The sequence below is a fragment of the Brachycentrus maculatus genome, unplaced genomic scaffold (genome assembly GCF_059751285.1).
Source record: "Brachycentrus maculatus isolate JH-2025_06_01 unplaced genomic scaffold, ASM5975128v1 h1tg000323l, whole genome shotgun sequence".
NCBI lineage: Eukaryota > Metazoa > Arthropoda > Insecta > Trichoptera > Brachycentridae > Brachycentrus > Brachycentrus maculatus.
In genome coordinates, this window is record NW_028281072.1 from 629371 (window position 1) to 642461 (window position 13091).

Here is a 13091-nt window from a genome sequence, read left to right on the forward strand (position 1 = left end):
GTATTAAAGAAGTGAAAAAGCAAAGGTTGAGAGAACTTTACAAATTGCCTTATTTCTTAAAAATGCTTAACTTTATTTTTTAATACAATTATTTATATTCAATACATAAATAAGATATCTACTACTTTCATTTAAGTTTTCTTTTTCATAAAGGATTCAACAGGTATTTTGTGGTAAAATCTTTCCATTATAAAATCAAATTTTACTTGGTAAAAATATCAATATTTCTTCATATCTAAGGATGCAGAATGCATCGAAACACATGTCACGAAACGAATATTTTTTTAAAAATACATAGATGTATTTACCGAGTCCACTTTTTAATATTTTTTACATCTCTGAAAAAACCCCATTTAATTATCGTTTTACTAACTATAAGAATACGAATAAAGTATTTACTTATGTATTTGTTTTAAACTTTTTATTTTCGAGCCGAAAATCTCCACAGTTGAAAAATAATAAAATTCTTTGTGTCTTTGAGAAAATATATTCCTTCACAAATGCGGAGAGGTATAAAATAAGATTTTTTGTAAAATGAAAATAAATAAAAAAAACATAAAAGATTGGTATTTTTTAGCATTGAGAAATGTTACGGTTAAAAAATATCATTTCATGAAAAAATGGTTTTCTTCACAACATTTTGAGTTTATCCAAATACTTTTTCACAAAATCTGGATTATCTCCATTACAGGAGTTATTTTCATATTATTTTTTGACATCTCATCAAAGATTAAGAAGGATATGTAAGTCTGGGCATCATGTTACACGTTTGAGATGGTCTGACGACATTGTCGCAGAGGGGGGTAAAAACTGGCTGCAAGCAGCAACCAACCAGAGGAAATGTATATATATATATATATATATATATATATATATATATATATATATATATATATATATATATATATATATATATATATATATATACGTATATACACACATACACATATATTTTTCTTGATACATGCTTTTCACAATCCTAACAAACGATGGACAAAAAAAAAAATAAATAAAGAACAACCCTATCTCACAACCTGGCACAAAGTCCTAACCACGACGCTGAAAGACAAAATGACTGACCTGCTTCTCACGCCCAGGATGGCCCTGACCCCGATGAACTTCACCTTCTGCTTGGACTGGCCGACCAGGAAGACGACGTCGAAGAGCGCCGCGTTGTGCAGGACGTTCGGCTCAGAGTTCAGGAACACCCTGGTGAAGTCCTTGGCAAGCTGGTCGTAGTCCTCGAACTGGTCGCGCACCGAGTCCAGCAGGGGCGAGGAGGGGCGCATGTGGCCTATAGGCCTCCAAGAACCTGATTGTAAATAAATAAACGGATTTATTTTTTATTTTAACCTTTTGATTACCAGGACTATAGGGGCAAGTATGCTAGAAGTACCGCGATTTAAACATAATTCAAAAGTGAAATAATCCACTGAAAAAAAATAAAAAAAGTAATTGTAAGTGCTATTTGATTAAAATATTAAAAAAAAAATACAGGTGCGATCGTTATGCTTATATTTTGAAATCAAGAAAAATACCGTTAAAAGTTTGGCAACATTGTTTATTGATTCAAAGTTACAAAATTACGATTTGTTGGTGTTTCAATAAAAATGTATTGATCGAAGCTTAAAAGTTACGAGTTGTTTGTTTCAGCAGGAATATCGCTCAAAATGAAAGTTCATTTTAAAATTCTATATTGGCACATCATAAGCATTCCTTTTCCGGTCGGCTTTAACCGATTTCGCGTGGGATTTTGCCATGACAGGGGTCGGAAACGTGTGGGTCGCGAGTCGCATGTGGCTCTTTTAGCATTTTGTATGGCTCTTTCTTTTTCAAATTCAAAATGACATTTTTAAGTTTTTGTTTACTCAAATTATTATTCTCCTTCTTCAAACCCCTATCCGTATCCCAATGGTGCATAGGGCACTGTATCATAAATGAAATTTTATCTTAATCGTTGATGTATAAAGAATTATATTACCAGTCAAGGGTAATATTGAATAAATATTACAGTTAAAAAATCACTTATATTCATTTGACCCGCCCCTGGGAATCGAATTCGGGACTTCCAGAACAGTAGCCGAGCGTGCAGACCATTTCACTACGGAGGCGGACTTTTAAAATTTTTCTGTGCAAAAAATAAAATTTAGTTTTATTCTCTCTTCTTTACTTAATAAATATAAAATTAATAATAAAATACATATATCGTTGAATGTTCAAAAAGGTACCTTTAAATAATTTTGAGTAACAGAGATATTTAAAAAATCTGTTTATTTTAATCGAAAAAGGCATAATTAAAATGTTGTTTGCGCTGATTTATACATAGATGATAGATCTATGATAGATTGATAGTATCTGATTAAAAATCTGTTACCTAAAAAATACTCAATAAATAATATTCAATAAATTCAATAAAAATTATTGATTGGAAAATTAAAAATTGATTCCCCAAAAATTTTTGAACCGTTTAGCAATTCGCGTTTGGATCTTTTGGTCCAAGAGGTTGCCGACCTCTGGCCTATGCGAAGGCTTTTACCTTTTTTAATCCAAGGTTGTTTTCACCGTCATATTTGGCACGATAATATTGTGGAAATTCCTAAAATTTATAAAACTTATTTTCAACGAATCCGCATTCCTCGGTCGCATTTTCAAAACAAAAAGCACTTTGAACCATTATACGTCGACCCCTCTTTTTAATATTTCATGGCGTTTAGGAAAAAAGCGATCCGTGATTTTATCGGGATAATCATAGAGCCTGGATACCTACAAGGTCGGATGAAAAGTTTTTTACAAGACTTAAATATCCATAGACAATTAATGAAATATTTCACTGTGGTTTTTTCCGACTTTAAACCATTTTGTTTATTTGACCACTGTCCGTATAATCTAACTCCATGTTGCGATGTCAAAATATAAAAATTAAATGCAGAAATTTAGATTTGTGAACAAGGATTTTGACAGACATAAAAAGTTGTGAATAAAATATAAAAAAATAAAACCCTTATCCACACCCCAATGGTGCATAGGGCACTGCGTCATATAAACGCAGTGTTATCTTGATCGTTTACACATGAAGGAAAGGTGATCAGCCCTCCGCTTCAGGTACCAATCCAGGGTAATATTGAATAAATATGACAGTGAAAAAATCACTTATATTTATTTTACCCCCCTTGGGAATCGAACCCGGGACCTCCAGAACGGTAGCCGAGCATGCTGACCATTACACTACGGAGGCGGACTGTGAATAAAAGTTGCTTAAAATAAAAAAAAAGAGATAAAAAAAATTGTTGTGTGGTTGTTAATCAAGGCTACATTGATGAATGTTACACGTGCATAAAAGTGATCGCTTAAATCAGCCTAAGACAGGTCGTAAGCCCGTACCCAGACTTATTCTAATATTCTTCGTCATCTATGTTGAGATAGATGTCAAAATGTAAAATCTATATACACACATATATATATATATATATATATATATATATATATATATATATATATATATATATATATATATATATATATATATATATATATATATATATATATATATATATATATATATATATATATATATATATATATATATATATATATATATATATATATATATATATATATATATATATATATATATATATATATATATATATATATATATATATATATATATATATATATATATATATATATATATATATATATATATATATATATATATGTATATATATATATAAATATATATATATATATATATATATATATATATATATATATATATATATATACATATATATATATATATATATATATATATATATATATTATGCACAGTATTCTAGGTGAGTGCAGATAACTCATTCACAAATCGTTACTTTTACATATTTGGATACCCAAAACGTTGTGAATACATTAAGGCCGATAAATCAATATTAACCAATATTAATCAAAGAAAATATTAACGATAAATCGTTGTTTAATTTTAATTTAATTTAATTTTAATTTTAATTTCCTTAAACTCAGGTAACATTTGCCGTAATTGATTTTTTTGCTTAAAAAACGTTTTGGCGATGCCATTCGCGTTCTGAATTTGAACGTTTGAGATGGTTTAAGATCTCAGCCTTAATTGTTGGAGTGACCCATTCGAACGCGGCAAAATTGTTTCCATGCCAGGCTGGAAACTTTTCATCCACCTCTCGTATCTATTCAAATTTCTCCTCCGCCGCGGGAAATTTTGGGAAATTTCGGGAAATTTCGGGAAATTTACAGTTCATTTTGTGACGTGCTCAAGTTTCAGGGGCATTATGGGAAGAGCCTGGAGCTAGGTAAGCAGGAACCGAATGCGCGCGAGAACACACCAAGTATAAACAAGCTGAAATTATTCTTTTTGAAAGATACTGAAAACATTATCAAGAAGACAGCTTCAAAAGAATGGACAGGCCCAAACACAACCGTTTAAATATTTGTATTACTTACTCGCAAAATGTGTATTTTCAAAGATTTAAATATTTCAATTTAAAGAGTATAACCAAAATAATATAAACAGATAAACGTTGAAAGGAAGATAAAGTAAGTATACAGTGAGCTCATATAATAATATTCTCATTCAGCATCCAGGGAAATACGTAAATATGTAAAAACAAACTAACTTCTTCATAAATTGATTCGGTCACTTTGTGGTAATACGTATTTTCCTATTTAAAAAATAAACATTTTTTTTTGAAAACTATACTTTATTTATAAATTTATTTATATTTCACCATACATTATAAATAACAAATTACAGTAATGTGCCCTCACTGAGTTTTACCCGTGCCGAGGACACATTTTGCAATTCTTTTACTATATTGTGACACGTATTTCGATGCACTCATTACTTTCTACAACCATGCCTGATATGTTGTATTGACATCGGCGATCGAAATAAAAAACCGAATTAAATTGCGACTTTTTTCAAAGAAGTCGTTCACTTCTTCATGCGATTTGCAAATTCGATAATTTCACCATGACCTGTGCCTAATTTTGGTTTGCGTACTGCGAATATCTGGCTTGAAATATATTTCTAATATATGAATACCTTTTTAAATATGTAGATAAATCAGTGTAAAAAAATATTCTCGATTGCTTTTATAAAGTATAGCAATCCAATAAATAAAGTTTAAAGTGAGTTTATTCATTTATTGATTCGGCAGTCACTTTGTAGTTATATCTATCTTTTTAATTTAAATTTTACTTGGTAAATAAAACTATTTCTTAAAATAAATTATGATTCATTTTTTAATACATTCTTGCGTTTAAAATTGTCCGCCTCCGTAGTGTAATGGTCAGCACGCTCGGTTACCGTTCTGGAGGTCCCGGGTTCGATTCGCAGGGGGGTCAAATAAATAAAAGTGATTTTTTCACATTTATTCAATATAACCCAGGACTGGTACCTGATGCGGAGGGCTGATGACCTTTCCTTCGTGTGTCAACGATCAAGATAACAATGTGTTAATATAATGCAGTGCCCTATGCACGATTGGGGTGCAGAAACGGTTAGAATTGAATTGTGTTTGAAAATGACGCGAAAAGCATCGAAACACATGTCACAATAGATTTTAAGAAATAGTGGTATCAACCAAGTAAAACTTAAAGAAATAAAAAGTTTTTATTTTCAAAAGGCAATTCATTTTTTCACAAATGCATAATTTACAAATGAATCGACACTGAAAGTTGTATTGATGATGATTGATTGGACATGAAAATAATAAATGCCATATGATCCCTGTATTTTCCTCTGTCAATTCAGGAGTCAATTGAAAACGATGTTATCTGAAGACGTCTGAAAAAACTAATTTATCCGTTGTGACTAACCTATCAACCTGTCCCCTGCCTGACGTGCCTGACACATTGATCGGTCAGACTAGAGGTATCATACGAGGGTGTCAAACGCCCCCAGATCATAAAGTCACCCTTCTGATATCCTTTGTTATAAATATTGTAGCCGAATAAATACCGCAGAAATTGGACATTTTCCACGAGACCTGGATTGATTCATCGTATCAATTACCGAGTGACGTGAAAGTTTTCTTTTCATTCTTTCTTCGTGAAAATTGATTTCCGCACTGAATGTGAGGATGATTTATAGCTGTGATTGGGAATACACCACCGCGCTGTGGTCGTAGGGGTGACGTGTGATCTGTCATTACACGTATTAACTTTATTTTTTCTTCTTCAATTATTCTGTTCCATCGGAAGTTGAAGATGAAGAATAAAATGTAATAAAATAGATAATAGAAAATTGATACCGTATATCATTGGAAATATTGTATTTATTGAATTCAATATTTTATTGATAACATCGATTGACTTTTCCTTCTCAGGTTGACGGTCGACCAAAGCAGTTCGATGATACATTATTTAAGTTTGGTCAAGATACCTTTTTTATTATTTTTTATTTCATTTTTAATTTTATTTTTATTTTATTTCTTAAGTTAGCTTATATTACGCTAATACAAACTATTATTTACACTTAATTTACATAATATATATTTACATCATCTTACAGTAAACAAAACATTTATTTTTTAAATTCTTTCAGACTCTTTTCATTCTTCATACATTCAGGCATCTCATCATACATTTTTAAACCCGTATACATTAAACAATTTTGTAACTTGGTTTTTTTCAACAATGGTAGTCTTATTTTATCCTTATTTCTAGTAAAATGTTCATGAAAATTTTAGTTTAACACTATTTTATCCAAAAAATATTTGGGTATTTTATCATTTAAAAATTTATATATAAAAATCAGCATATTTCATTTTAGTCTCTTTTTTTAATGATAACCAGTTGAGTTCTTTTCTCATTTTTCTATATGATTTTATCTTTTTTTATTGAGTACTATTCTCATCGCTATATTTTGTATATTTTTTTAAGTAATTAAGCGTAACACGCTCAAATTTATGAGGCGAATGTTAGTGGGAAAAGAAGCAGAGGAAGACCGAGAAAAACATGGCGAGATCAGGTATGCCAAATACTTGAAAGTGGTCAGGTTAGGAGTCGTAACAATCGGCGGGTATGTATGAGGAGATGCATGAACGTGGAAGAGGCGAAGAATGTTTGCATGGACAGAGTGATGTGGCGCTCTATTCTCTCTGCCTACCCCTGCGGGGAAGCGGCGTGATGGTTAGTTAGTTTTTTTTATGCTCAAATTATGTCTTATTTTTTCTTACTACTATCCTCATCCAATGGTGCACAGGGCACTGCATTATATCAACTCAGTGTTATTTAGAAATAGTGTTAAATACGTGAAGGCAATGTGATAAGTCCTAAGCTTCTTCTGATAGTCCAAGGTGATAAAAAATAAATATGAAAATACGGGACCACCAGCACAGCAGCAAAACGCGCTTACCACTACACTATGAAAGTGAAATGTTAAAATATAGAAAAAAAATAGATTATAAAAAAAGTTTTTTGTGTCATATATATCGCTCACTCCTTTAAGAACGTCATAAATCAAAAATCGTCAATTTTCAGTTGTGCGTGTTTTCGGAATGCCCAGAAAATTTACTATATTCCAGCAAAACAGGCATATTTTTAACTTAATATTTACCCGCTACAGGGCAGAAAGTGTCGTTTTTGCATTTTGAAGAAAAGGTTTATCATTTTTTTTAAATATACTAAATATTTTTCAAATGGGGAAAAAACCTTCAGGTTTTACCTTAAAAGATTTGTTGCACAGAAAAAAGTTTAATAAGTGGCTTGATATTTATTTTTAAAACATCGTATTATATTTTTAAACTTTAAAAACGTTCTCCTGAAAAATCAAGTTTTTTGATTTATGACGTTCTTGAAAGGAGTGAGCGATATTATACATGCTGGTAAGATTAAATAAATTTTGTAAAATTTGCTCTCGGCACGTTAAAACTAAGGGCACATTTATTTATTTTTCGAAATTATGAATAAAGTGAAATAAATAAATAAACGTCTTTTACAAGCAATACGTTTAAAATGTAATAAAAATAACATCAATAATAAAAATAATATAAATAAAAGTGTAAACGTTCTTTAATTTAATATGGGAAATTAAACTACAAGTATTAAACTCTTTCAAACAAATAATAAAAATGGAGAGAAAAAAAAATTGTGTTCGTTCCGAAAAACTCTAAAATGTTATCAGGATTCTAAAATCAATGCGTTTATAACAATATTTTGTATTTTAAAATTTTCGTACATCAATGCTGGATTTCACTATATACCGTTAGGTGGATAGAGAGAGAGAGAGAGAGGGAATAAATTAATAATTTTGTCAAAAATATCACACATGGTCTCATCCCTCCACGTAACTATATTAAAAGTACCAAATTTGGTTTTGGTATCCCAAAGCTCCAGTGTCCAACATCTGCTAGCTCCAAAATTCTCCACTTGTTAAAAGCTTTCGAAACTTAAGCTGTCTTCCTCTGTGCTAATGTGGAGGGTGTTTACCGTGCATTCCTGAGTAACACTGGGGGTTGAAAGCATTCTCCTAAGGTTAACGACTCTGCACATATTATTAAAAATGTATTCACTTTCACGAGACGGAGGCTAAAGTGAATAAGAACGACGTGTCGGTAAAGTTGAAAGCTTCATTACGCTGATATCCGGCGGTATTTCACAGATAACACTTTATCAAAATGAAAATTGTTTAGCGAGACCTTTTTGATGAAAATCGTTAGATCTAATTAAAAAAAGGGTAAAAGCTCGTTTTATAACGGTATATATATATATATATATATATATATATATATATATATATATATATATATATATATATATATATATATATATATATATATATATATATATATATATATATATATATATATATATATATATATATAAATATATATATATATATATATATATATATATATATATAATATATATATATATATATATATATATATATAAATATATATATATATATATATATATATATATATATATAAATATTTATATATATATATATATATATATATATATATATATATATATATATATATATATTATTATATATATAAATACATATATATATTATATATAAATATATATATATATATATATATATATATATATATATATATATATATATATATATATATATATATATATATATAAATAAATATATATATAATATATATATATATATATATATATATATATATATATATATATATATATATATATATATATATATATATATATATATATATATATATATATATATATATATATATATTTATATATATATATATATATATATATATATATATATATATATATATATATATATTATATATATATATATATATATATATATATATATATATATATATATATATATATATATATATTTATATATATATATATATATATATATATATATATATATATATATATATATATATATATATATATATATATATATATATATATATATATATATATATATATGTTTAGTATAAGTATAAGTCAGAGTATTTACCTGATTGTGGATGTATAATTGGCTAGGTTAGTGATTAGTTGTACTGAAATCATCATTAAATATTCAAACCGCCAGACAAGTTTGCTGACGCATGTCTAGTTATCAGGTGAGATCGTCGTTTACTGCGACAGTTGTGATTGTGATTGCCTCAGAAGCACGTTTCTCGTAAAGTCTCCCTGCAAAACACTGACGTACAATGTTGTTCATTAGTCGGAGTAAGGTAGCGAGCGGTGGCTGCCCGATTATTCCCGTCTGGTGTTAGACTAACCGTGAGATTTCTTCTCCGTCGCGTCAAATTGTTAAAATATGCATGGTAACACGTTTAAGTTTCATCTCTTAGGAGGCAACTTCTCAACTTGAGGATTTTAATTTTCACTAGTCAGCTTAGTTTCCACGGTTTCAACGGTATTAAAGTAATATTTCTGACACCCTACTTTAAAATAGACACAAATATATAGCTTACTGCTTTCAAAAACGTCATATGTAAAAAAAAATCGTTGATTTTTAGTTGTGCATGTTTTCGGAATGCCCAGAAAATGTACTATATCCCAGCAAAAGTGGCATACATATTTTTAACTTAATATTTAACCGCTACAGGTCAGAAAGTGTCGTTTTCGCATTTCAAAGAAGAGGTATTGTTTAATCATTTTTTATATGTACTAAATATTTTTCAAAAGGAGAAAAAACATTCAGGTTTTACCTTTAAAAATCGGTTTCACAGTAAAAAGTTCAATTAGTGGCTTGATATTCATTTATAATATTTTTAAACTTTAAAAACGATCTCCTGAAAAATCAAGTTTTTTGATAAATATAATATATGACGTTGTTGAAAAGAGTGAGCGATATGTGATATATATGGTATGAAAAGTTATAATAAAATATTTAAAGTGATTTAAAAAAAAGATACATTTTAATTAAAACAGAAAAATCATTGAACGACTTTTAAAAAGAAGCATACAACCATCATCATCGTTTAAACAACCTATTAAAAACTCAGCACATTTGTTCAACGTCAAAATTATTATGAGAAAGTACATACTACATTATGAGTTCGTATGGATTGAATTGCAAACATGATGAATGATTCATTGTCTTGCCGGTTCAAGTTCGGTGAAGTCTTGTTCACAAAACACAGCGTCAAGTGCCTTAAATATTAAAGCTTTTCATACAACCTCGTAGGCCGCCCCGCATTCGCGGATACCCGTCTCCAGCGACCTATATGCCTCGAGACCGGATAATAATCTCAAAGCCGGATAAAAAAAGGTTGCTAAGGAGCCAAAACGGCATCATTGCAAAAAATCGACATTATTTGCGACTATTATAATATTCATTAAAATATATTAAATTAAAAATTGCAGAAAATAAAGGAACATCTTATCACTTTACAAATTGCAAGCTCGTTGAAAACCATAGTCTTTATGCTATACAAATTAAATTACTCTGAAAACATTTTTTTTAATATACTGCAAGTTTAAATCTGTTTTTATGTGATAATATACACAGACACTGTAGAAGTTTTTGACATCTCAACACAGATGAAAATGATGTCAATTTCAATGTAAAAAATTACTCCTAATTTGAGTAATCCAGATTTCCGAACAAGTAATTGGACACACTCCAAATGTTTAAAATAAATTAACGGGTCAAATTTTAAATTAAAAATCATGTTTTCAAGCGTTTCTAAAGAATGTGATTATAATCCAGGATTTTAACCTCACATACAATTGGATAGTCTCTGTTTAAAAGCCTTTATCGTTTCACCATAGATGCATATTGTGAACTCACGCACACTGTGTTACGAGTTTGATCAATATATCTAGAAATTTCAAAAAAAAAAATTGTGCGGTTGTCGATCATGGGTAGAATTGGTGAATATTACACGTGTGTAAAGTGATCACTTAACCACGCTTTGAAGGTCCTGAGCCCTGTAAATGCCCAGACATTTTTCTATTTACCATTCTTCTTCATCTTTATTGGGATGTCATAAAAGTATGTAAAGAGTTCAAAGTTAAAGAAATATAAATGGAAATAACTCGTTCATTTACTTTAAAAACATGGTCTAGCCATGCCCTTAGGCTATTTGACTAATGTTCTTTACAAAATAATTTTGAGTAATGTTAATAAACCTCGAGATTTACGTTAATAAGAAGTAACATCCAAAAAGTTTATTAACCTTTTCGCTCCGAAATCCAGTCTTTATTTAATAATAATAATAATGAATAACGGTGGCGCTCAGAAATTGACAGGATTACGAATTAAACATTTTCCATTCCGATATAATCTGGCAATCTCTTGTAACGAAGAGAAGTAATAGGAAAATGGAAAGGGAAAGGGAAGGGGTTGAGCTGGCTAGAAGGGGGAAAACTTTTAATTCGCTCGCTAAAATTGCCAAGGGTTGCAGAAGCCGTAGTGAAATTATGTGAAGTGTATAATATTTATTTTAAAATCCTTTCGTGCGGGATTTCAGCGATAAAAATATTTTTTAAAAAACCAAATAAAATGTACATGATGTACGGCAAGAAAATAAAATCGATTGTTGTATATTTTTTTATCAATAGTATTTAGTTTAACTTGGAATTTTTTTAAAACATATGAATAAAAAATAATATTACTCTATTTAAATGGAACTTTTTGACTGTTTATTACACGTACCTACCTACCTACATACATTTTTTATTTTATTTTATTTACTTTATTTTTTTTTTTGTTCGCCTCCATAGTGTAATGGTCAGCACGCTCGGCTACCGTTCTGGAGGTCCCGGGTTCGATTCCCAGGGGGGGGTTAAATAAATATAAGTGATTTTTTCACTGTACTATTTATTCAATATTACCCTGGACTGGTACCTGAAGCGGAGGGCTGATCACCTTTCCTTCATGTGTAAACGATCAAAATAACACTGCGTTTGTATTACGCAGTGGCCTATGCACCATTGGGGTGCGGATAAGGGTTTTATTATATTATTATTATTATTACTTTATTTTTAATTTTGACAAAAACATGTACAATAACAAAAAAGAATAAACTGATAAAAATCATCACTTACAGTAATCATCACTCTCATACAATAGATTTAAAACGATACAATACATTTTTAAAACGATTTTTCACGTAAAACATAACCGATAGTTACATACAAGAACGAATCCTGGAAAGACTTCCAGATAAGTGCAATAAAAATACCTACTTATATCAAATAAATATTGTATACGTCATATAATATAAACTACTTATTTATTTATTTGGCGTTTAATTTGTAGAACTCCATTTTAATTAATGTATTAATTTTTAAATCAAACACAGATTTTTCGAGTCTACTAAGTTGTATTTTATTAAAAAAACACATACAACATTTTGAGTGTGTCCAAATACTTGTTCACAAAATCTGGATTATCTCCAATTACAGGAGTAATTTTCATATTATTTTTGACATCTCATCAAAGATGAAGAAGAATATGGAAGTCTGGGCATTTACGGGGCTGACGACCGTCATAGGCTGGTTTAAGTGATCACTTTACACACGTGTAACATTCACCAATTCTACCCATTATTGACAACCACACTACTCAAATTCTTGGAAGTTCTGTATAT

The 13091-nt window shown here is 29.4% G+C and overlaps 1 protein-coding gene across 1 annotated transcript in view; it reads right to left on the reverse strand.

Annotated features, from left to right (window-relative positions):
* rsh (Rap GTPase activating protein radish) overlaps positions 1 to 13091 on the reverse strand; it is a 212330-nt gene that overhangs the window by 64892 nt on the left and 134347 nt on the right. The window contains exon 13 of the mRNA XM_088268421.1: positions 1081 to 1312. Within this exon, the coding sequence (XP_088124547.1) occupies positions 1081 to 1312 (232 nt within the window). The remainder of the gene's footprint in view (positions 1 to 1080; positions 1313 to 13091) is intronic.